Consider the following 25,046-nt stretch of genomic DNA (forward strand, 5'->3'; position numbering starts at 1 on the left):
TTTAAAAATTGATATATAATTTATTCAATTATTAATACTAGTATGAGTGGTGCCGTTTGTCCTTATCATCGAGTGCCGTGTTCAAAATTTCAAGCATTGAAATTTTCTTCTCCAATTCATTCATCTGAAAATTTTTTAATTCTTAGTATTTAAAAAAAAATTGCCATTAAATAAAACAAAACAAAAAACTTACCCTATTGCTTAGTGTATCTACGCTAGTTAGAAGTGTTCCAATCGAATTTTCTATCGGTTTTATATTAGTACCAGCACCGTTGAGACAAATTTTAACTAAATTTTCTGCTTACAATAAACAAATAAGATAACGAAAACTGGTTAAAAACAAAATATGATTTAATGATACCTTTATCAACAATTTCCGGCTGATTATCTTCATTTTGGAATTGTTCATGATCATAAGGGTCATCAGTGGTTGCATCAGTAGTGCATTCTTTATCAGATTTTATATTTGTGCTCGTACAACTGGTTAATCTAGATAGCTTGTCGAACTCTTGAGAATCCCCGTTTGAACATTCGTCCTGAAAATTTGAGATTTTTAATAAATAACAGAGGTGTAGTTTATAATGGCTTACTGTTGTCAAAGTGTGCCAGCTGCTTTTCGATTTCACCTCCCTCGATGATAATTTAGGGAGTTTGGCTTTCCTGTATCCGTTAATGTTTTTAATAAATTTCTCTTCAGTTTTCCTATCATGCTCAAGGTTAGTCTTCCACACAAAAACCTGTTTAAATATTCACAACTTCAAAATCTATTGTTATTTTTGTTTAAGTACTAGCTTACATTTTTATCCTTGGAACCCGTTGCGAAGTTTGAACCGGACTGAGAAAATGTAACAGCGGTGACAGCTTCCGTATGACCCTCGAGGGACAAAACTGGTCTACCTTCTATCAAATCGATGATCTAGAATATATATATATAAAAATAAAGCTTTCTATTTCTATGCTCAAAATTGGACAACTTTTTTTTTAAAGTTGGCAAAGGCAAACAAAAAAAATTTAAAACTTCTAATAACTATAAATCACTAATGACACATATGATCTAATGATACCTTGCTTGTTTTATCTTCACTTCCTGTTAACATAAAATTTCCATTGGGGTGGAATGAAAAATTGTAAATTTCTCCATCGTGGCAAGGATAATACTGAAGTAACTTGACATATCTCATATCATAGATTTTAATATTTTTACCAACAGCAACTCCTATGTAAGTCTTGGCGGGATGAAAATCCACATGGAGAGGACAATCTAAAAACAAACTTAAATTAAAATTATATGCCAGCTCTTCTTGAATATTTAAGAATATATGCAAACAAGTAAAATGTGGCCATTTACAAATAATTTTTTTTTTTTATTCAAATCCATTTCACCTTTGATTTCATTGAAAATGTGAATTTGTTTAGATATCCGAGTATCCCACAGTCTCACACTTTTGTCATCGCTGCAAGAAACAATCTGATTTCCATCGTATGAAAAATTTGCAAATCTCACCCAATTCGTATGACCAATCAGCGAAGCGACAAACCTGTAAAAATGAATATTGCAATCGACAATAATAAAAGGAAAAAATTATCCAACTGATATACTTTCGCCTGGACGTTCGCCATATTTTAATGCATTTGTCATCTGACGCTGTCACAAAAGTTCTTCCGTCAGGTGAAAACCTTACTGACCTGATTGTCGATGTATGTGCTTTGAAATCGAGAGACTTTCCTTGAATCTACGGAAATGGAAAAACAAGTTTAGAGAATGCTTAAAACAATCAAATTATTAAAATTACTTGTTAACCGTAATAATTTGATGCACCTACACTGGCCATCCACATACGGACAAACTGTCCTTGAGATGAACCTATTAAATTTCCACTAGGCGAAAAAGTAACATGGGTTACTGGTAATGGTTTTGCTCTATATCTGAAAAAAAAAAATCCATTTAAAATAAAACGTGCGAATCATCACAATTTTTTTTTTGAGTGTGGGATGTTAAAGTAATTCAAACCTTCTCTTCACAGTGACCTACCTATATAGGCTACTGCAGAGCCCTTAAAATCATGACCTTATGTGGAAAGTGCATTTTTACTCACAAAACTAAGCACTTTTTCGGTGCCTCATTCCACCATCATCTGGGCCAATTTATTAAAGAAAAACCAAATTAACCAAAGGAACTTAATATTAAGTTGGCCCATTGACATGGAGAAAAATGAATAACTAGGTACATGTGAATATTACAGAACATTTACAATCAATATCTTTAACCAGAATTTGAAGTTTATATAAAGTACATAATATTTTTATCTCAATGGGTCAAGTAAAATTACAACTTAATATTAAGTTACTTTGTATTTATGTTACATTGGTTTACTTTAATAAATAGGCCCTGATGATGTAATCCACCTAAAGCTTGCCACAGCCCAAAAAATTGTTTTTGCTCCGTTTTTGCTACTAAAGAAGATCTCATCACCCATCCATCATCCAAAACAATATATATTTAACTTATTTATTAACTTAACTATTTATTACGTAGTTAGGGTTTTTTCATTTTTCCCTAAAAACTAAATTAATAATAATTATTATGTTGTTATACTACTTGTGTAAGTGGAAGAATTTATTATTTACTGTAACTACTAGTATATTGTAAATATTTATTATTTAATGACAAATGAATAAACAGAATTTATAAACATAATCACACTAAAGTTGAAGCATTGCCAAAATGCATCTGACATACTAAAATGATCAGTAACGACCAAACTTTCTCTTGAGTGGAGATTTGGCAGTGTTTACAAGAAATTAGTTTTAATTAGAAAATTCACCTAAATCTATTTAACCAAGTGGTTATTGTTTTTCCTTTGGTATTTCAAAAAATATATGGCTCTGTATGTAAATGTTGAATAAATAAAGAAAGCCCAAAAACTGAACCTTGGTATACCACACAGGTAGATGTATAATTAGATAAATCAGCAAACAAATTTCTATTAGTTAAATGGCTATGGATAAAATGAATCAAATAACTGGGAAAGTATCAAGGTGATTTTGGATAACCCAACTTTTATAAAAAAAAATTCCAATTAATAATTCTTTTTATCTAAAGTCTTGGTTGAGTGTTTTATCTAAAGTGTCACGAGCGGGATCTGAACCCACGACCTTCGGCTCAATACGCCGCTGCTCTAGCCACTTGAGCTATCATGACTTTGACCCCCTCGGTCACCAACTCCCCATCTTAACCTACAATCGTTTGAATTTTCCCTATTTTTGATATATTTTCAAATGTCATGTAATCAGGATTTGATTCTCAGTGACTTATGAAGTGGCTACGGGAAGCTGTTAGTGAAGTAATTACTTCTTTTAATTATTTATCCCTATAAAACTGATTAAAGTCACTTGCAGCATATACAGTACATTACATTTGACGACTTCGGACCTCCAGTCTTACCACTTTTAATTATTAAATTAATTCATATTTGCTTAGTGGTTTTAATTGACTACATTAATTATTCCAATTAAGTATTCTTTTAAGGTTTTTGGTTGAGATGAAAAAGTTAGTGTCACGAGCAGGATTCCAACCCTCGACCTTCAGCTTAATATGCTGCTGCTTTAATGACTTGAGCTCGAATCCCATTGTATGAAGCTTTTTCATCTCAGCCAAAAACCTTAAAAGAATACTTAAATGGAATAATTAATATAGTCAAGTAAGACCACTAAGCAAATATAGATTAATTTATAAAAAGTAGCTTCTTTTTTTAAATTATGGCGCGAAGTGTCACTGTCATGAAACCATCAGTGACAGCCTATGCCCTATGATACTTTATCACTCATAGTCCAGATAATGGCATCTTTTTATTATCCAATATTTCTCAACACAAGAACAACAGTTTTTATTGGTAATAATAATAGGGCATTTTAGAATGTTTTCAGACCTGAGGGAACCTTTCGATGATGCGAGGTTCCAGTTCATGAAAGTCTTGTCGAGGCTGGCCGAGGCGAGCTGCTTTCCGGAGGGGCTGAACGCCAAGCAGGTGACGGTCCCGCCGTGTCCGATGAAGTGCTGTTCGAGGACCGGGTCCTGCCATTCCATCCCGCGGGAGGCGGACGACGGCGAATCACAACCTCGAGACGTTTTGGAGTTTTTTCTTTTTTTTTTACTCGAAAATGTTATTTCCCTCGGGGGAAACAAATTCAATTTGAACCGGGACTTGACGCGGGGCCAACTGTGAACTGATAACAGTCCGTCACCAACGGGTTCAGAGACTCACCTTCCTAGTAACGGTTTCTCGTGTAATATCGATACCTATAAAAATCGATTATATGAACAAAGTAAACAGATATTTTCTTTGTTATATTAATTTTTTAAATATATTTTAATTAATTTTTTATTTTAAAATGCATATTTGCACAAAACGATACTTTTCTTCTACGACATCAATCCAAGCCGTTGCAAAATTCAGTTTTACTACTAGATCGATACAATAAACTATCAATAAATTAGAAAATAGATTTATTTTTATAGCTGCTGGTGACATCAACAATGCTAATTTTTAATAATGTTAAAAAAAATCAAATGAAACCCTTTTAATAATAATAAGTATTTGTTTGACGAATTTAACGGAAAAATAAATATCTATGATAATAATAAAATTAATTTTGATCTTGGAATATTTTGACAACCAATGGGGGCTAAGACAGGGCGACCCATTCTCTCCTATCTTATTCAACATGTATTGGAAGAAATATTCAAAAACATGCACTTAAAAAAACTCGGCAAGAGTGTAAATGTACATGTAGAAGACTAACGCATCTTTGTTTCTGAGATAACATTATAATATTTGCAGAAACTCTACAAAAAATTATTGTCTAGAATAGGAAAGCTACTAAATGAGCCTACATATACAGATAGAGAGGAAGAAAACTACAATGCGCCAAGGAAATGTTTTATTTAAGACAGCTTGTTAGTTTCAAGGAAGATAACAGCCAAATCTTGAGGCAAATAATTGAAATATTCAAAAACATGTACATAAAAAGACTCGGCAAGAGTGGAAGTGTACATGGAGAAGATTAACGCATCTTCCTTTTACAGATGACATCATAATATTAGCAGAAACTCTACAAAAAACTTTGTCATGTCTGAAAACGGAAAGCTACTAAGCAAGCCTGCATATACAGATAGATGGGAAGAAAACTACAATGTGCCAAGGAAACATTTTATTTAGGATGCTTGTTAATTTCATGGAAGGAGAATAGCCAAATCTTGGAGCAGATAATTGAAATATTCCAAAACATCCTTAAAAAGACTCAGTAAGAGTGGAAATGTACATGGAGAAAACTAACGTATCTTCGTTTCTGAGATAACATCATACAATTGCAGAAACTCTCTCTCTGTAAAAAAAAGTAGAAAAAGAAAGCCACCTGCATGTCCAGTTAAAGGTAAGAAAACTACAATGGACACTGGCTCGCAGACCAATAACCTCTGTTCCTCACTGAAGATGGTGCCTATAGGTTTAAGAGGCATCAGAACCTACAAGTGTAGACCTCATTCCTCAGTGCCAGTATAACAATGCGGAGATGGCTAGTTATATAAATAAATAAACAATTCTTGGGTTTAAAAAAGTTTACTGAGAGAATTTAAAAAAGTTAAAAGTTCGAACATAAATATTTTAAATTATAATTTGATTATTTTATTAGTAAATCAAATGTTTTATAATACAATAAATCCAAATATTTTGTAAGTGATAATTTGTAAAGTATCGATTTGTAGACGAGATCAAAAAGTTTGTAAATTAGACGAAATAAGGAGGCTTCCTTATGTTGATGCCGTGTTCTGCGAGGGCTGGCGTCAAATCATCCATAGTTAAAGTGTAAGTCCTGTCTTTTGTTTTGGACTTTGATGACTGGTTCGAAGTTCGGACTTTGCAGTGCTGAAGGGCGTCGTTGGACACATCGGATATGAATTTCTGCGCTGCCAGGGAAATTAGACGCACGCTGTAACATATATTAAAAAAAAATGAATGCTGAAATCTCTATATTGAAAAAATATATGGTACTTACACTCTTGGATCACTAGAAGCGAATCCAGCAGAGTTGAGAAATGCACCAGTGACCGAGTCAGGAATCTTAAATATACAATTTAAAAAATTAATTATAAAATCAAAGGAGAGATGAATATGTACATTACAGTTGGAGTGTAGTCTTCTAAAGCGGGTAAAAACTCAATTAGCTGCTGCCCTGTTCCAGCCTGCGAGCTGCTGTTCGCCGAAGTGTTGGTTATGTTTGTGAGCGGTGTTTTCGAATCAACATTAGCTGATGTGCTCTGATTGCCATTGTTGACAGACCTTAAATATAAATTAATTTTTAGATATTTAAACTACAGAGAAATGAAAAAAAAAGAAGTTTTATGGTCTAAAATTACTATCTAATGAAATGTTTCCATAGCTAATATACTGTCAGCAGTTGACATTTAAGACAAAGTCAGTTTAAAATTAAGAGTGTAATCAATGAGAAATGATTTCTGTTTTGCTAGGTAACGGTTGCCAAGATTGTCCTAACTGTGATTAATTGAAAAACTACTGAAAACTTGAAATCCTGTACAAGACCTGTCCATAGAGGTTGTCTAATAAAACACAGTACTGTTTATTTTCATTATTGAGTAATTGTAGAAATTAAACAATACTTAAACTTTTATTGTAAACGAACTTATTAACTCAGAAGTAGAAGCATGGATAACATGATAAGATAAAAAATGGTAAATTAGTCACTGACTGCACAATGTAACAATTGAAAATTAAGTTAATGAATGAGTAATATGAGGCAAAATGTTTTGTTTTGTCTACTCAAAATATTTAACATGTAAAGTACATTTTTAACAATAACTAAAGATCACACTAACTTACTGCCTTAGAAGTTGAAGCAAAATGTGAATAAATAAATTAAACAACCACTATCAAAATGGTCAATAAATCACTGACTTCACCAATGTTATACTTGAAAACTAGTCAAGGAGAAAGGTTTTCCGTTTTTCCAGTCAAAAACATTTGACAGGTGAACTTATTTTTTAACAATCAGCAAAATTGACCTCCTAGATCAATTGAGAAAATTGTGATGTTAAAAACATGGTTGTTCTACACTCATAATCAAAACACTTTTATAGATATTTTCCTATAAGATCACAGCACTGTTTGTGATTATTAATCAGTGATTCTTAAAAAAATATTTGAGCGGTATAACAATAAAGTTGGTAAATGTTCTTCAAACCTACTGGCTTAGAAATAAAAGGAAAAGGAGAATAAGACAAGAAGTTGAAAACATTCATGGTTAAAATGTGTGGTGATTAGTGACCGTTAGTTGATGATTATTAAGAAATCGTGAAATGCGGTTTGGTTATCACGTAAGATTTAGAAAAACTCTTTCTCGTGCCAACGTTTCGATCTTTATTGAGATCATCTTCAGGGCCTGGGATTTACAAACATTGTTTAAATTTAACAAAAACATGTAGGACGTGGAAAAAAGTGAATTTATACAATGCAAAAAAATATTTTTTTATATTCAATAAAAGTGAATAGAAATATTTTGATTGGATAAAAAAATTTTTTTTGCATTGTATAAATTCACTTTTTTCCACATCCTACATGTTTTTGTTAAATTTAAACAAGTTTGTAAATCCCAGGCCCTGAAGATGATCTCAATAAAGATCAAAACGTTGGCACGATAAAGAAAATGTTTTTCTGAAACCTACATCACACCAGACCGCATCTCACGATTTCTGAATAATTCATGGTTAAAATGGTCAATAAGACACTGAGTGTGTACACGGAAATTAAGCATGTAATCGAGGAGAAAGGTTTTCTAAATTTCCTATCAAAAACATTAGATAGATGGCCTACTCTTTTAACAATCACCATCTGGTTGATTGATTTGTGATATGGAAAGCATGCAATTCTACATTTATAATCACATTTTTACAGATAACCACTATAAGCACACAATGTTTTTTTATTATAAATCAGTAATTATAAAAACAATTCAAGCTGTATAACATCATAGTTGGTAAGATGCTAATCAAACCTACTGTTTTTAACAACATAAGCAAAACTTAAACAACATAAGAAGTTGAAAACAATCATGGTTAAAATGGTCAATAAGTCCCTGATTGTACTAATGTTACAGTTGAAAATTAATCGAAGTGAAAGGTTTTCTGATTTTCCTAACCAAAATATTTGACATGTGAACTGATATTTCAACAATCACCAAGATTTACCAGACAGATCAGTTGAGAAAAACATAAAATCTGATACTCATGATAACATAACTTTTACAGACAACTTTAACAATTAGTTAATTACTAATTGTACAAAGTAAAAACAAAATAATAGTAAAACACAAATATTTGCTAAGTTTCTTAAACTTACGCCATTGTCGATGAACTTAATTAGCTTAGAAGTAGAAGAAAAAAATGTATAACAAGTTGAAAACAATGGTCAATATTTTCTCAATAAGTCATTATTGACTGTGCCGATGTATGGTTATACTTTCGGTCAATGGTGTAAACTGACTTTTATTAGTTCTGATTTATATCGATAGATTTAGATCGATATGTTTTTATTGAATCATTACAATTTTATTATTGTTATTATTTTAATGTTTGATTTGTTATATAAAATTACGTTGGCTTAACATTTCAATTTGGTCACAGTGTAAACTATAAAGTTAGTTTGGCGATGGGATGATCAATGTTGATGTGTTTTATATGTTTATGTAATATGTTGAAGACTTTGGTATGTTTTGGTGCGGAAGGGTTTGACAAATTGAGATTTCGTTTGTGAAAAGTGTTCTCGGCCTGGGAGGAGAATTGTAATTTCATTAAATCAGAACAAGTTTTGATTTTTATCTTTATGACCACGTCGTCCGTTGGGTTTGTTTATTGTCGTTTTTAAGAGGCGGCCTGTTTTTATTTTTTAAAATTTTTGATGTCTGAGAACGACGACTGGGAGCTGGCGTGTTCCGACGAAGAGAAATACGAAGTGAAACTCCACGGGCGGAAGTGGCAGCCGCCGGTCGAGAGGATCGTCGAGCTGTTCGAGAAGTTGTCCGGCTCGGACGAAGGCCTCCTGCCGATCTCGTGGACGTGCCCGGGCCGCCGGCCGCCGACCCCCGAGGCCAAGGAGGAAGACGCGGGCCAGGACGAGGAGGAAGAAGGCGACAAACCACAGGAAAAGGACACCTACCTCGACTTCGAGGATGAAAACGCGAAACTCTGCCTCCGGCCGGCGGGCGACGTCGGACCCAGGGGAAGCGCCAAGAAGAAGACCACCAGCCTCGACGCCATCCTCTCCAACATGGCAAGGCACAGGAGGATGGACATGATGGACGAAGACCCAGATCCATAAACCAGAAATTTATTTTTGTACTAAACATTTTGTAAATATATTTTATTTTATGCATTTAACTTGTGCGAACACACCTAAGTCCTCTTTCAGAGGTTTGGTTGATTCAACCAAGTTGCCCGGTTGACTCTCAACTAGTTTACTGCCACATGAAGACTTTATTTACTGGTTTCACACCAGGCAACTTATGGAATCAACCACTTCCCAACGGGAGATCAGTGCGATTTTAGAACTCGAAGCAGGAGCACTTCTTGTGCTTGCTCTTTTGCAAAAAGGGAAGCAAAAAAGGAGGAAATCCAGTAAAGTGTGGGTTTATCCGTTGTTATAAAATTGGGAAACAGGCGCTTTCTCACAAATACTGTTGTACAACCCTCCAAGCTTCACTTGTTTTACTTTTGTCGCTATACTCCTCACACCCCATGTCCCATATTGCAGGGACTAATACAAATTTCTTCAATGAACTGCTCCACATTGAAACTTGCAATTGTAATGTTTTCTGACTCAACTAGGTGACTGGTGTGAAGGACGAATGACGAGCAGTGTCTTTTGTGTTGAGTCAACCAGTGTTGTGTCTGCTGGCCACTCACCTGTGAGGATGAGTTGAAGGAGTTGGGGCGGTTCACTAATTTGCTACTTGGGCTACACTCCTTGACGCCTGTCCATTGAATCAACTAGCCACCCGGTCTGAAAGAGGCCAAACAATTCACAAAAAAGTCTGAGTGCAACATAAACCAGCAAGAGAATGCAAATCTAGAAAACCTATAAATTTTCAATCAGTTTTGCATATCAATAATTACCATCAACTTAATCTTACAGTGTATGATGATATTTGGTTAATAAAAGGCCTTAGCAATTAAAGATTCATTGAAAGAAATAATATGAAGGTGGTGTGAGTACGTTTACACTTTTTATAAATGATAGTTCTTACTCCCAAGTTTTATAATTGTAGGAATTCTGACCATTAAATGCTCATCATCAGGTTAAAAGAGTTACAAACATGTCTCTTCTTGCAGCAACTGAACATATCTGCATGCAAACAGAGATAGTTCCTCAGGATTTAGTGAATCTCTCCATTCCACAATCACAGTTGGCTTATTCAGGCACATTTGCTGATCAGCATAGTTATGTGAAGATCATGTTGAGAAAAATTAAATTCTTATTATGTACTATTCACAGATTTTGATGTTTTATAACCATACTGCTTTAATACATGATCTGTTGTATGAGTCAAAGAATCATGTTTTGAAAAAAATTGGTCATTTGTGGGTAGTTCTGTCAATTTTGTGCTAGAGAATAAATTACCTTTTTTTTCTTTACTGACAATTAAGTATAGAATGTTTCTAACTATTTAGGCACTTTTCAGTGGTAATAATTTAGATATGTATGAATTATTCCATAAAAAATTGACTTTATGTTGCTTTAACAATAAACTTCCCTGTGAAAAATGACTTACACCATTTGTGCATGACTTAATAAACCGCTGCATTTTCATTTTAGTCACTCACAGAAAGAGAAAAAAAAAGTATTAAGCTTATCATAAAGGGAAAAAGTATTAAATCAAACTATGTTTCGGGATAATCTAGGAGTGGTATTAAAGCAATCAAGTCTTCTTCACTTGGGTCATCACATTCAAAACGTCCAATGCCATAATTTCTTTGGCAGTGTCCAAACTAATAAAGAAGGAATGATGAACAGGGATGAATAAACGGAAGCTAGTCCATCTTGTCCTTTTTTTGGCTTCAGTGACAAACCTTGTTACGGTGTAGAACCATCGTTGCATGATTTGAGCAAAATGGTATGCTGATTCTTAGCAGTTGGCAGTCAGTGTGTGAAACTTCTTTAGATCGTAGTTTTATTTGTAAAACATAACATGTGGAATGTTGTGTCTGAATTGCACCAGCTTAAGCTTAGCCACTGCAGTTCTAGTAAAGTGATAAATTGTGGACCTGTCATTGCATATAAATAATTAACATCAACATAATCATTGATGTGTGATACACACGTAATAAGTGTTTGATGATATTTGGTCGAGAAAAGGACTCAACAATGAAAAATTCAATGAAGAAAATAATGGTTTGAGTATATTTTCACTTTTTATAAATGATGGTTCTTACTCGCAGGTTTTGTTGTTTACAATTATAGGGATTCCGAGCATAAAACACTCATCATCAGGTTGAATGAGTTTCAAACATGTCTCTCGACATGAATTGGAATTTAAAAGTAAGATTCATTGCTTGCATCTCATCAAACATATCTATATACAAACACAAATAGTGCTGAACTTATTTAAAGCCCAACTATCCAAGGCTAAATTGAGCCTTATTCTCTATTTTTCATCTCTACTTTTCCTAGTTCGTTTTGGTCCTATTCTCAAAGTGTGTACGTGGTCTGGAAGTTGATGAATGCAGGATTGTGGTAGCCGAGTGGTTAAGGCATCAGACTCTGGCTAGTAGATCCTGCGGTCGTGGATTCGATTCCCACACGGGGCTTTTTTTTATGACACCTAACGGGACTAGTCTCCGTAATGAAAATTGACACAGCACTCATCAATGGAATCAATCGAATCTCAGTGACCCTGAATTTGGCTCCAACCCCCTTCAAAAATGAGTTTCTTGGAATTCACAATTTTATATTGTGAAATTGTACCTATGTCAATTTTATATGCAAACAGCTAAATTACAGAAACATTTGACTGAATTTCCAATTAAGGAACTTCTAAGCCTCTTTTACCCAGACTCCCTATACAAAAACTGCGCACAATTTGTAAAATCATTAGGAAATAATATTTTTAGAAGAGTTGAATATCATAAAGTCACTTTATAAATATCAATTTGTTAGAAATCTTTCCTTTTTGACAAAATGGAAACCTGTGAGAATTTAAAACGAAGCTATCTTCAAATTTATTATTAATCCCACCCTACAAATTAGTTTTTAATTATTATAATAGATACCTTATTATTCTAGCCCACTCCATGATTTTTCAGTCAAAAACCGACTAGTTGAACGATTGACAATGACGGTTACTAGTTTTCAGTTGAAAACAAAAGATGGGAAGTTGGATGAGTTTGTTAAATACCAATTTTGGCCAACAGATAGCATGCCAAAATGGATCAGGTTCAAATTTTCAAAATTAAAGAAAAATAGGCAAATAAAAACGAAACACATTAAATGTAATTGTTGATTTATTTCTTATATACACTATACATTACCAAATATTCACAATTTCCACCTAAATACAACTTATCTTTACAAAAATTTATTTACTATTTACACATTGTTTACTTTATAAAAAATATTAATTATGGTAATTTACAAGGAAATGAAGTTTATCGTCTACCTCTGTAGTAATAATACCGACATCCTATTAAGCGTACCAACGCAGAAAAAAAAGAAACCCTATTTGACTTTCTAGTTCAGTTGGCAGTGGAAATAATCCATCAATAGTGCATTGACTATAAATTGTAGTGACAACACTTTTTTTTAAACCTAAGTGATTTTTTTGTAATTTTCCTTACCCCTAAATTGCACATTTATTGCAATTAAAACATCATAAATAGAACACAATTCACAGTAAAAAAATTCTACTTATCAAAATAAAATTTTTAAAATAAAATTTCCTAAATGCATACAAAAATGAAATGTATTGAAATGATAATTGATCAGCAGTTCTGTATGTAAAATTTAAATAAAACAATTTTAATATAAAAATGCCATGCATTGGACATTTGTTGGATAAGGACTTTGCTTTAATTTAAATTGTACACTTATCCTTGTAAGGTTTTCCATAAGGTCCCAGTAAAACTTTCAAGTTGGAGATGATCTCAGCCTCTCGCTTCTGCTTAGGTACGTGTACCAATAGAAAAGGTTTATTGCAAGGAAAAATATAGGAAAAACTATTCTCGATGCTCGGTCTATTTTTGAAACGCTGTTGAACCTAGGCGCTCTTCTTTTTCTCTTTTTTGACCTGATCGGTTTTGAAGGCGGGGGAGGCGGATGGTGCTCAACCGGTGTTTCGACTCGCGGGCAACCTGGAATTTTGATCATTAATATTAATTCAAAACCGGCATAAATTGCTGAATTTCATACAAGATGGAATTCCAGAAGACCATGAATCACGTCTGCCACTTATTGAAGATATCGTACAAGCGTTTAAAGGTATTACCTGCAAAACGATACTTTATTAATGTTATAATTGTTTATTTTTAAAAATAGAATTAAACAATATAAAATTACCTCAAGATAAGGAGTGTCACCTGAAGTGGCAGGACAATTATTTGATTTTCGCCTTGAATAGCTAGAATTACTTGATTTCCTGGAACTTGTCTGTAAATTAATCAATACATTTTATAAGTGGCAAAACTATATGATTCAATTTTGGTAAAATGTCAAATGCATCATAGAAAAAATTGATGGCTAAATTTATTTTGAAAAAAAAAGTCTCAAAATGATTTTATATAAAAAGGGAATTTGTGACATGTGATAATAGTATTGAGCTTGACGTCAATCAATAATGTTTTTAAATAATATTACCCCTCTGACCATCTAATAACCAAGAGAATGGTCTCTTACTCATTTTTAAAAAAAATTGTTTATTATTAAATAATAATATTTTTTTTCTATTGCACTAAGTCAGCATTGCTCCTGAAGGGCAAATATCTAGGCTGGTACTCTTGCTACTGAAAGATTAGGGGACAAGTAGGTCTCTCTAGGAGGATGGGAGTAGTAGAGAGGGTAACGTAAGGTTAAAGTAAGACAAAAGAATAGAGAGGAACTTCAAGAAATGGGAACGGATCAAGTCTTGAATGAAGGGAATGTTGAGGTCACTTTGTATGGCAAGTTAGAGACGTAGTAGAGTTCTTCCGAGGAGTTTTGATTGCAATGCTTCGATGGGATCCATTATCTAGGATGGCTTTGTAGTACCCTTAGTTCTGCTCTGTATGTCCCCCTATAGGTAATGTTTTGTAGTTTTTGTTAGTCATGTCTGATTTCCGACCTAGCAGTCTTCTTAGTTGTCTAAGTTCTTGCCTAGTGTGAGTACTGCATGCCAGTCTGCTGTCTAGGTATAGTTCCAAGAAATTCACTCGTGTGGATATCAGTACTTCCTTGTTGTTTGCATATGGCCTAAGGAAAGTTTTTTTTTTTTAAATTTAAAAGTGAACTCAGTGCATTTGTCCAATTTAACCATTCACTTTTTTCATTAGATGAATTCGAGGTGTTCCTTGACATTGGCAGTGGCTAGTATGGGGTTTGGGTTCGTACAACATTTCAGTATCATCATGATGTAGGAATGGATGATTGTACAGTATACAAGATGGAACCAAGAACCTGTTTGGGATGCCAGCTTGGATCGGTTTATATACAAAAACTCATTGCCTACTCTGAAGCAGTGATTGATTAGGAAGGATTTCAGGACTGGGTAGGAACTGTTTTAGCTTGTAGAAAATTCCCGGATGCCAGATTCTGTCAAATGCTTGAGTCATATAATAATAATAAACTTTTAATACATAGAATTATTAAACTTTATTATATAATGTATAATAATATAGCCATGTGTCCATTTATTATTGATATTGATAGATATTGGTGTTTTACATAATTGGTAGATCTCATAAAAAAGTCTGCATGTAATATTCCAAATCTTGGGAATTGCATTTAAATTCACATACAACATGACAAATAACTGATTAATTTATAATCTTGAATTCTTTCAATTAAGTTATGCTAAAAAGGGAAAATTAAATCAGTGAGACTTGGTGGACCAAAATACAAATTTCTGTGCTTTTGTTAGTGGATGAGGGGACTTTATAAAACTTTTTTTTATAAATTAATTTCTGAATAAAATAAATTTACTTACACCTTGATTTCTTCTTGATTCCGAAGTGACCCAAATTTCATCGTCTGAGCTCGACTCGTCCGAGCTGAAGTCTGAACTGAAGTAGCATTCCCCAGAGCCGTATTTGGTGAAATAGTGAACAACAGCGAACTAGAGACCAAAAGGAAAAGGATAAAGACATCCTTTTGGGAGATGCAGTAAAGTAAGTTCACCTGAATAATCGTCGCGAAAATAAAGCCGAAAGACAAAAAGACGAAGAAATCGAGAGCAGTAGGGTAAGGAACTTTGGGCAGATCCGTCCTCGCCTCCAAGCCTAAGAATGTCATCGTAAGGACGGTCGTGATACCTGAAAAAAACAAGATCAATAAGGACAAATCTCGCAAAATCGCAATTTTGATTATAATATGTAGGCCGAAGTAAAAATTTACCAGTTTTGATTCCATCTAATAAATATGCATGCAGATGTGTATTTATTATTCATTCTCACGGTATACTGACCGTGTTGGAATAATTTCAAGCCCAATTTAATTGTTTTAAACAGAAATTTCGTGATAGAATTAAAAAAAAGAATTTTTGAAATGAAATATAGTGGTTCTTGAAAAACGGGCTGGTGACAACCCATCGTGCCAAATTTTGGCATAAGCTTCACGCACGTGAATATTCGATAATTTCTAAATATAGCGAGAGAGGGCATTACACGCCTGTGCCAATACGCTCACGGCCAAGTTCACCCTAGGATAAATTTTTCTCCCCGTGTAATATAATGCATTATGCTTTGACATGAAACGATTCGAAGATGGTAGGAGCATAACTTGTCAATTAGTACATTTTGTCTGGCAAATGCCTAAGTTTCAACTTATTTTAAAGCAGATCCTGTCGTATATTACCACGAAAATCTAAGGAAGTTGTCTCTTGTGTTCAAGAATAGGTGGGCCCGAATTAAAAGTTCACTTTATTACTTTTTAAAATCACTACTTTAACAGTTAGAAAAAAATGCCATAGCGCTCAATGTATTGATTTAACATGCACATTCATATTTCTATTAAATTGGTTATTCATTTATTTTTAGAAAGACGATGTAATTCGATTTCATCGCAATTGAACTATTTAAAATTGTAATGAGATTTTCAGCTTTTGGTATATAAATTATTTCATTGAATTTATTTCCTATTACGCTAACAAACGGTGAAATGGCAAATCGTTCGTCAAATCCCAGCCCAATTGTAATAATTTTGACCTCATCACCGACGAAATGAACCCTCGAATTATCGGGAATGATACAATTTTTAGAACAATTTTGACCGTTTTTCCATTTTACTTTGTTTCATTTGGTTGTTGGAGTCGGTAACAAAGCAAAGGACGTGGTAACAGGTTCTCAGCAATCTTAAGAAATAAATTTAGAGAATCTCTCCATTCATCTATCACGGTTGGTTTATTTATATACATTTGCTGATCAGCATAGTTCCGTGAAGAATATGTCGAGGAAAATAATGTACTATCCACAGATTTTGATGTTTTGTAACCAAACAACTTTAATGGAGAATACATGAGCCCTTGCGTGCAAAAGTGGTGTAAGCCAAAAAATCAAGTTTTGAGAAAATTGTATGAAAATAAAATTATGTTTATGGGTAGTTCACTAAATTTTGAGCTAGTGAATAAATTATCGTTTTTTCTTCACTGACAAATCGGTATTGAATGTTTCTAACTATTTAGGCACTTTTCATTGGTAATCAATTAGAAATGTATGAATTATTCCATCAAAAATTGACTTATGCCACTTCAGCAATAAACTTCCCTGTAAAAAATGACAAACCACTTTTGCATTTAACACACCAAAAAAATCAGGAAGAAAAAGGCATAAAAATCGAATGAAAAATCATGGGAGTAAAAGAAGAGCACAGGAAAAATTGCAGCATCATAAAGGGAAAAAAGTAATAAATCAAACTATGTTTCGGGATAATCTAGGAGGGGTATTAATGCAATCAGGTTTTCTTCACTTGGGTCATCCCATTCAAAAGGTCCAATGCCATTCATCTCTTTGGCTGTCTTCAAACTAATAAACAAGGAATGATGACCAGGGAAGGTAGTCCATAATTTTTTTTGCTTCAGTGACAGGCCTCATTACAGTGTGCCGTCGTTGCTTGATTTGAGCCAAATGGTGTGCTGTTTCTTAGCAGATGGCAGTCAGAGTGTGTGCAACGTCTTTACATCGTTGAGTGTTTGTTTGTAGAACATAACATGAGGAATGTCCTGTCTGAATTGCATCCAGCGTAAGTTTAGCCATTGCAGATTCAGTAAAGTGATAATCGATCTGTTATTGCATACCAATAATTACCATCAACGTAATCTGACAGTGTATGGCGATATTTGGTCAAGAAAAGGCCTCATCAATGAAAAATTCATTGAAAGAAATAATGGTTTGAATATGTTTTCACTTTTTATAAATGATGGTTCTTACTCGCAAGTTTTGTTGTTTACAACTAAAAGGATTCCGAGCATTAAACACTCATCATCAGGTTGAAGGAGTTTCAAACATGTCTCTCGACATGAATTGTAAGAGTAAGATTCATTGCTTCCAGCTCACCAAACATATCTGAATCCAAACAGAGATTGTTCTGAACTTACTTAAAGCCCTGCTATCAAAGGACATGGCTAAATTGAGCCTCATTTTCTATTTTTCATCTGCATTCATAGTTACCAATCGTTTTTGTACTATTCTCAAAGTGGGTACGCAGTCTGCACATCTGTGGAACTGGGTCTATCTATTCTCGTAGGTTTCGATACTAAACGCGTTTTGGCGTTGGTCATCTTCAATAAAGAAGTCTGTTTCGTTGCGTGTGACCTTGTTGACGGACCCAGTAAGTGACTCCGAAAATTGCTAATCATAGACATATGATTCATCATATGAGATCATCATAAACATAAGGATACGAAATCAATAACCAACATCGCAAGGCTGCAACAATAATAATACTAGATCATCTATCTTGTAATGGTATGTATATCAAATAGCCAGGCAGCTCTAAAGAATCTCTAAGCCTACAAGATCAATTCAAACCTTGACTGTAACTGTTTAAATACCCTAAAAGACCACTAACCAATTTGAGGTCCTTACTATCCATAGACTGACAACATATGGGCAAAGAGCGAAGCTTTACAGCCAATCACTACAGACAATTCCGGCCGTTGAGCATACTAACCAACAGTGAAGGACCATGGTACACGATGGGTCATAATTTGGGCAGTGGGAGACGACATGTAGCGAAGCCAAATAAGGTTAAATTTTTAGTTAATAAGGAAAAAGCCATATCAACAAAACCTTTCTGTAATGCTTAAATACCCTAAAAAATGGTAGTAACAAATAACGTAATATTAAAGTGGGTCCAAATCCATGAGGGAATTTAAAACGAGGCTACTAGCTAAAACGGGAGGCCCAAATCCATTTTGTGATATAAATTATAGCCATATTAAAAAATAAATTCCATCTTAGGTTACTAAATAACTCAACAAATACTGGGAACGTATGCCAAATATGAATCAAGCAAAAAGACTATTCTCAAAACTAACATATAGGAGAAAGACGAAATCTTATTCATCAAAAGGGGGGGGGGATCAAATACCCTAACAGGTATATTTACGGGGCATGAATAAAATGCCCTTTAAAAAATGGGATTATTGGCAGATTACCAATGACACACCAATGAAAACAGCCAGCTCTTTTGTCGCGCTTTCATGGAATTTATACCTTTTTACAACAGGACTTCGAGTTAATCATTAATTTACAAGTTTAACAATCATGAACTGTGTAAAACTAAAATTTACAAAGTAGTAGATCTAATATAGCCCGTCTATAACAAAACTATTCATAGAAAGCTCGACAAAGGTACTGCGTTTTGTCTTTCTAATTAGCCCTATCCCTGATGTTTTTTAAACTAAACTTTTATTAGCTATTTTGGGAATTTGATACAAACCCAATGAGACCCTGTCCGCGGTTGCTTCTCTGTTGAGCCAAAAGGAGACCCAAGAGAGTACGACGAGGAGGACGCAGGGGCCGTACACTTGTATCAGAAAGTTTCCCATATGCCTCCGAAGGTGGAAACTCACAAGCAGCATGGAATAACGTCCTGAAAATCAAGCGGAAGGTTTAAATAAATATACATTAAATAAAACGTTTTAATGTGATCATATTAATGAGCCCATGTATTTATACCATTTGGATAAAAGTATTTTAGAGTAAGCCGGTTTCAAACGTTCTAAACGTTTATGGAATTCCTTCTCGTCTTTGTATTATTGTTGTTGGTATAATTTCAAGTCTACGATATTGAATCCTTTTTGAAGAATAATATTTCTATTTTAATAAAAAAAAGAAGTTTCTCCGCTGAAAACGAGAGTTTGGTTAGCATGAGACATGGCGACTGATCACTGTCAACGGACCCGGGTTCGAATATCAGCGGCCCTGAATTTTGAAGTTCGGTTGTACAAATTTATATTTTAAAGTATGTTGGGTAAGAATTCAGGGCCCCGAGATTCGAACGCAACAAACTTACAATTAGGTTACGTTACAAGTAGTTTTTTGTTTAAAGTGTCAGATTTCCTCTTGAGATCTGAGAGTTGACAAATTGTGCCGATCACTTGTAATTGGATCGTTTACGATCATTTTTGTGTGCTTATCTTCCCGTTTTGTTCTGTCAGACGCTTTTAAGCTTCTCACCATCTTCATCGGTGTGTTTGTAAATTTGAACTGAGGCGAAATGCCAAAACGTGCGACAGATCAAACCAGCCAAGATGGGCTGACTAAAATGTTCGGAAACGACCAAACTTAAGATTTTTTATTTTGTCGTTTTGACATAGCCACTGGTTGCTCTTTGTGCTATTTAATCAATCGTGACCTTTTACAAGTTCGTTCAATGACGCAAGCCTACCGGTGAGGATGGCGAGAAGACGAAACGCGCCTGACAGATGAAACCAGCGAGCATAAGCAGGACGAAATGTTCGAAAACGACCAAACAACGGCAAAATGTATAAATTCAATAAATTCTAGATACCTCATTGCACCCACCCGTAAAAAGAACAAAATAATTTAGTAAATACAAAATAAGAGCTAACCACAGTTGAAACATGACAGATAATGATATCGATTAGATTATTTTCATAAATCATGTCCAGTGATTCTATGTTGTTTCCTCTTTATTAAAATACACTGATTTAATTGATACCAATCTGAGTGGTATTTCTCCTTCCTTGTAGTTTTTTTGCTCGTAGTTATATTGGTAATTTGCTACGCTGGTTATGACCTAAGCTCTGTTTCTGCAAGTTTGTATACCTGTCAAGTAATCCTTTAACGAATAAGTACTTAACTAAGTTACTCCGGTTGTTTTGCAGTTGTCCCGATCCCTAAATAATGAGGTACCACTGGGTATAGTCGACTTCATGAAGATTCATAATCCTGAAGAAATATGGTGTTGTATATATATTGTTTACTTGACCTATAAAATCTAAAAACTTATTGTTTTATTTTTTCAAATAAGAAGAAAACCTCTTATTGATAGTTTGATTAGTCATTTTTGAACTTACTACTTCTTCTGCAGCACCAGACAATACAGGCGCGGTTCAGTAATTAAATCACGGTTTAATTAAAATCCGATGACTGGATTCTTGTTTAATTAAGTCTTTTCAAAGGTCGTAATCGAATTTTTGGCCTATCTGAAAAACCTGCGAAGCTTTTTCGCCCACACAATAAGTCGTTGAGGCACATTTTCCGGATGCTTCCTGTTTCCCATTCTTTCCGGCCGAGAAAATGAATTGTCCAAAACAGGCGTAAACTTATTGGTTTTTGTGAAGTTTAATAAAGTCGCCCACATTTCCTTAGATCATATAAACAATAATTTGGCCATTGAGGATCGTGAGTACAAGGCACCTACACTCACGCCATATAAAACTCGACTATAAAAATTCCATTTCATAGTTTATAACGAAAAGTGGGAAGAATAAAAAAAATATATTATCATCATATATAGCATACAAATGTTCTCAATATTGCCAATCGTTTGCGTAGATAAAATTCAAGCATAAGCGTATTTTCTCCGTTGGGACTCCGTGGCGCAACGGTAGCGCGTCTGACTCCAGATCAGAAGGTTGCGTGTTCAAATCACGTCGGGGTCATTTTATTTTTATTACCATTTCATTCGTATTCTCTTCATTTTAAACGATAATCGGTTTTTAATAGAAATGATGATTGTGGATTGAGTATGTAAATTCACTTTTTGTAAATGATGATGTTTCATCAACACAGATTTGTTGTTTGCAACGTTCCGGATTTCAAGCATTAAACCATAATCAGATTTTCCGATCCCCCGCCATCCGACTTTCCAATGAGAAGCTATTTTTAATGCCGCTCAATTTTGAACTTGCGAAAAACGTGAATTACAACAAACTTGGACGCTCGGGAATCCTTTCCAAAGGAAGCTCAAAAATGCAAAATGGTGAAGCCAGAGGGTAGTAACTGCCCCGGGAAGAAATCACCACGCAGAGCCCTCTGGGGAGGTTTTGTACAAGGGGTGCTACCAATCGTTGAGCTGAGTGGACAATGGTCAATTTGTCACTAGTCAGTTACAGCTGTTACCGCCAATGCCCAGTGATGAGTTAAAAGGTGGATTTTGAATGGGACGACTTTCCACCTAAACATCAACAACAAAATTACCTTTTACAAAACTTCTATTCGTCCGACATGGACCTACGGAAATTTGCATTTCAACCAAACACTCCAATTCATACCGTATCCAGGCTCTCCAATCATAAATCCTAAGACAAATCTTTAATTTTCTTTCTACGTCTGCAATAAAAACCATTCATGCTGACCTCCATATTCCATTCACTCAAGTCCTTGTAAGAGCACGCGATCAGAAATACTCTTTCTGTACACCCAATCCAACAACTTCCCATACTAACCCTATGTGGAAATCCTCCACGTCGGCTGAAAAGGCGATAAACTACGGAATTGCTTCGGTGATGTGCGTGTGTGTGTGCAGTGTGAGGGTGTCACCAGTGGGTGGCTTCTCCCATCATGTTTAATTGTATCATGTTATGGTGTGAATTACCAAATTGACTTACTGTAACTAAAGTTGCTGTTTTTTTATTACATTTATTTGATATTTGCAACTACAAATATTGTATTAAGTTTATATGTTCATATATGTTGAATTTGTCATTTGAATCTCTTGTAGGAGAAGCTGCCCAGTGGCAACCCTTCTTATCACTGAAGGTTTTCAATCTTCACTCTACTAGAAGGTCTCGGGGCCATTTTCACTTCAATCGTGTGGATTTTCAGGTAGGTTTGGAAGTGATAAATGTCGTACTAACAGATTATTATGCGTGTTCAGTGATTGACGAAATTTTTTATAGCGGGTTTTGATGTGCTCAGACGTTATGAATAGTGTAATTTGAAACGTAAAAAGGAGCATTTATAATTTGACGGAGAATTTCACATTGAATTGATTGAAGACGTTGGGAATTGGAATCTTTGGTTGAGCCCCACACTTCACAACCGTACGTCCAGAGAGGTGAATCATTGTCTTGTAAATTGAAATTTTGATCGTGACTCAAGTAGTCTTTTTAATAATTTATAAAGTTTGTTTGCTGGGTTTTCTCTCTTGTGCGGGCATTCAAAGTCAGTCATTTATCCATGAAAAGTCCAAGATACAGTGGTAGGCAATGGGATTCCATTTATACTCACTGCAGGACAGATATTTTTACATAAGGTAAAATTTATCTGTACGCTTTTCGTTAGGCTTCTCTTTATTCTCCACTTTGAGAAACACACGGTTGATTAATTCAGGTGTTGTTGTGTGTGTTGAATGTTAATTGAGGGGTTCGAATTACGTGTAAGAATCATCTGTATCATCAGCGAATGTCTGTGTTGAAATGTTAACATGTGTAGGAATATCTGCAGTGTATATTGAAAATAGAAATGGGCCAAGTATGATTACCTGAGGAACACCCTCCCTAATGCGTATATAAGGTGAGAATTCAGTTCCCTGTCGGACAGTATGAGATAGTACTTTGTTCTTCATTTTCCAAAGCAAGGCCGAGTGCAAGTTGCAAGTGTAAATATTAATCCTCTCAAGACAAATTTTTGTTAGCACTTAAAAGCGATTAAAATGATTTGTGTATTCATTTAAAAATGCGCTAATTTTTGATCACAGCGCTGTTAATGTTTTAATTTTAAATAAAATGTTTTATCATTTTATACTGTAACCTGATTTATACTGTACGTTGATTAGACCTTTAACTTACAGTTAAAAAAATAATTGTTTATACATAAAAAAAGGATAAAATACAAATCAACAGATTTCTATTTAATGATGAATTATTTAATTAACCAAAAAAGCACAAAAAACACTTTTATTGAAAAAAAATGTATAAAAAAATAAACTGACCCCGACGTGATTTGAACACGCAACCTTCTGATCTGGAGTCAGACGCGCTACCGTTGCGCCACGGAGTCACCTGTTGGAAGAGCCATTTGTCCACATAACATCCTGTCCAATTGATCGGAACGATATTTACCAGATAATCAATACAGAAGAAATATGATTTCTTTTTATTAGTAATGTTTTCCCATATTTCAGGCCTGTAATGGCTAATTTCTAATATGCAGTTTAGTTTCAAAAATAAGCGATGTGAAGGCCCTGAACCTAGACTACTGGTGGACGATGTTGAAGCTTTACCCACAATCATGAAGAAAACTATTTCTATAAAGAACTATTCATTTAATCAGACCGTTTTTCATTGATTTGCTCTGTTGATTGAAACGGAAATAGAATTAGTAGAATTAGACGGGATTGATGATCTTTGAAGATCTTGCGAAGTCCACCCATTTGGAGTTGATTTTGGAGAGTACATACATACACACTCAGTAAAAAACGTATGCTTAAAATATGAACTTCAAATGTCCTATACAAGTCGTGGATACAAAACATCATTTTTCTAAATGTTAATATATTCTTTAAAAGATTGTGAACATTAAAAAAATAAATTATTTAATTTAAAGGTTATTTATTTTAATAATAACTTTTTATATATTCATCAAGAGGCAACCACGTTTCTGAACACATTTGTTTTACAGATTCTTTGTTTACTTTGAATATTAATATTCAATATTATATAATATTAATAATAATGAGAAATAATAAAAATTATTCAGAAATCGTGAGATGCGGTCTGGTGTGATGTAGGTTTCAGAAAAACATTTTCTTTATCGTGCCAACGTTTCGATCTTTATTGAGATCATCTTCAGGGCCTGGGATTTACAAACATTGTTTACATTTAACAAATACATTTAGGATGTGGAAAAGTGAATTTATACAATGCAAAATATATTTTTTTATATTCAATCAAAGTATTTCTATAATAATAATAAAAATGTATACTTTATTGTAAAAAGAGTTAAATATAATACATAATATAAACTGACAGGAAAAAATTCCACCCTCTTGTAATATAACTTGATTTGTATATATCTTTATATATTAATCAAAGTGTTATGTTTTTATTAATTAGTTAATTTCACGTTTCAAAAATTGAGTCTTTGTCTAAAAACGTAAAAAATATAAATTGGTAAGGAAAAATTAGATTTTTCAAATTAACATTTTAATATCGGGTATTCCCTCCGCTTGCTTAAGTACATCTCGAAGAAGCCTCGGCATACTTTCTACCAGTCTGGAAATGTCTCTTTGCTGGATGTTATCCCAGTCTTCAATTCTTCACGAAAAGACCTTTCAAAATCGTGGAGTGTATCAGGAAGTGATGTACGTGCTCTTATTCATCTT

General features: G+C 34.2%; 4 protein-coding genes and 2 non-coding genes across 11 annotated transcripts in view; 2 read left to right on the forward strand and 4 right to left on the reverse strand.

Annotated features, from left to right (window-relative positions):
- LOC106670000 (POC1 centriolar protein homolog) lies at positions 1-4,250 on the reverse strand. The gene is made up of 10 exons (XM_024227972.1): positions 3,930-4,250; positions 1,824-1,926; positions 1,600-1,733; positions 1,384-1,538; positions 1,065-1,261; positions 797-916; positions 591-737; positions 362-536; positions 194-297; positions 1-124 (listed from the first exon to the last, which is right to left on the reverse strand). The coding sequence occupies exons 1-10, from the start codon at positions 4,085-4,087 to the stop codon at positions 38-40; spliced, it is 1,380 nt and encodes a 459-aa protein (XP_024083740.1). The 5' UTR covers positions 4,088-4,250; the 3' UTR covers positions 1-37.
- A 1,409-nt stretch (positions 4,251-5,659) lies between these two features.
- LOC106670017 (transcription initiation factor TFIID subunit 10-like) lies at positions 5,660-12,437 on the reverse strand. 2 transcript variants are annotated; one of them, XM_014399987.2, is made up of 4 exons: positions 12,338-12,437; positions 6,182-6,338; positions 6,055-6,119; positions 5,660-5,988 (listed from the first exon to the last, which is right to left on the reverse strand). In XM_014399987.2, the coding sequence occupies exons 1-4, from the start codon at positions 12,358-12,360 to the stop codon at positions 5,787-5,789; spliced, it is 447 nt and encodes a 148-aa protein (XP_014255473.1). In that variant the 5' UTR covers positions 12,361-12,437; the 3' UTR covers positions 5,660-5,786. The 2 variants fall into 2 exon arrangements, with proteins under 2 accessions (XP_014255473.1, XP_014255474.1); XM_014399988.2 differs by lacking the exon at positions 12,338-12,437 and adding an exon at positions 8,412-8,547.
- On the forward strand, positions 8,654-9,448 carry LOC106670018 (PAXIP1-associated glutamate-rich protein 1-like). Its single transcript, XM_014399990.2, has one exon. It carries the CDS (start codon positions 8,970-8,972, stop codon positions 9,387-9,389), a length of 420 nt encoding a protein of 139 aa, XP_014255476.1. The 5' UTR covers positions 8,654-8,969; the 3' UTR covers positions 9,390-9,448.
- Positions 12,438-12,615: 178 nt separating the features above from the next.
- LOC106670050 (gamma-aminobutyric acid receptor alpha-like) overlaps positions 12,616-25,046 on the reverse strand; it is a 156,447-nt gene continuing 144,016 nt past the window's right edge. For all 5 annotated transcript variants that reach the window (XM_014400044.2, XM_014400045.2, XM_024227981.1 and 2 more), the window contains 6 exons: positions 19,191-19,343; positions 15,432-15,565; positions 15,241-15,369; positions 13,620-13,709; positions 13,473-13,548; positions 12,616-13,414 (listed from right to left, as the gene is read on the reverse strand). In XM_014400044.2, the coding sequence (XP_014255530.1) occupies positions 13,191-13,414; positions 13,473-13,548; positions 13,620-13,709; positions 15,241-15,369; positions 15,432-15,565; positions 19,191-19,343 (806 nt within the window). In that variant the 3' untranslated portion in view covers positions 12,616-13,190. The remainder of the gene's footprint in view (positions 13,415-13,472; positions 13,549-13,619; positions 13,710-15,240; positions 15,370-15,431; positions 15,566-19,190; positions 19,344-25,046) is intronic.
- On the forward strand, positions 21,310-21,381 carry Trnaw-cca. The gene has a single exon. It is a non-coding gene; the product is annotated as a tRNA-Trp (tRNA).
- On the reverse strand, positions 23,651-23,722 carry Trnaw-cca. Its single transcript has one exon. It is a non-coding gene; the product is annotated as a tRNA-Trp (tRNA).

This window comes from Cimex lectularius, unplaced genomic scaffold (genome assembly GCF_000648675.2).
Source record: "Cimex lectularius strain Harlan isolate CLEC.00 unplaced genomic scaffold, Clec_2.1 scaffold38, whole genome shotgun sequence".
NCBI lineage: Eukaryota > Metazoa > Arthropoda > Insecta > Hemiptera > Cimicidae > Cimex > Cimex lectularius.

Bases quoted from the DNA above. Each gene is read 5' to 3' on its own strand.
- LOC106670000 (XM_024227972.1), bottom strand. From the start codon at position 4,087: ATGGAATGGCAGGACCCGGTCCTCGAACAGCACTTCATCGGACACGGC. The intron at 1,539-1,599 runs GTATATCAGTTG...TCATTTTTACAG, and splicing joins TGGCGAACGTCCAGGCGAAA to GTTTGTCGCTTCGCTGATTG. The intron at 125-193 runs GTAAGTTTTTTG...AAAAATTTTCAG, and splicing joins TAGATACACTAAGCAATAGG to ATGAATGAATTGGAGAAGAA.
- LOC106670018 (XM_014399990.2), top strand. From the start codon at position 8,970: ATGTCTGAGAACGACGACTGGGAGCTGGCGTGTTCCGACGAAGAGAAA.
- LOC106670017 (XM_014399987.2), bottom strand. From the start codon at position 12,360: ATGGAGTGGGCTAGAATAATAAG. The intron at 6,339-12,337 runs GTATCTATTATA...TTTATATTTAAG, and splicing joins GAGTGGGCTAGAATAATAAG to GTCTGTCAACAATGGCAATC. The intron at 5,989-6,054 runs GTAAGTACCATA...TATATGTTACAG, and splicing joins GCTTCTAGTGATCCAAGAGT to CGTGCGTCTAATTTCCCTGG.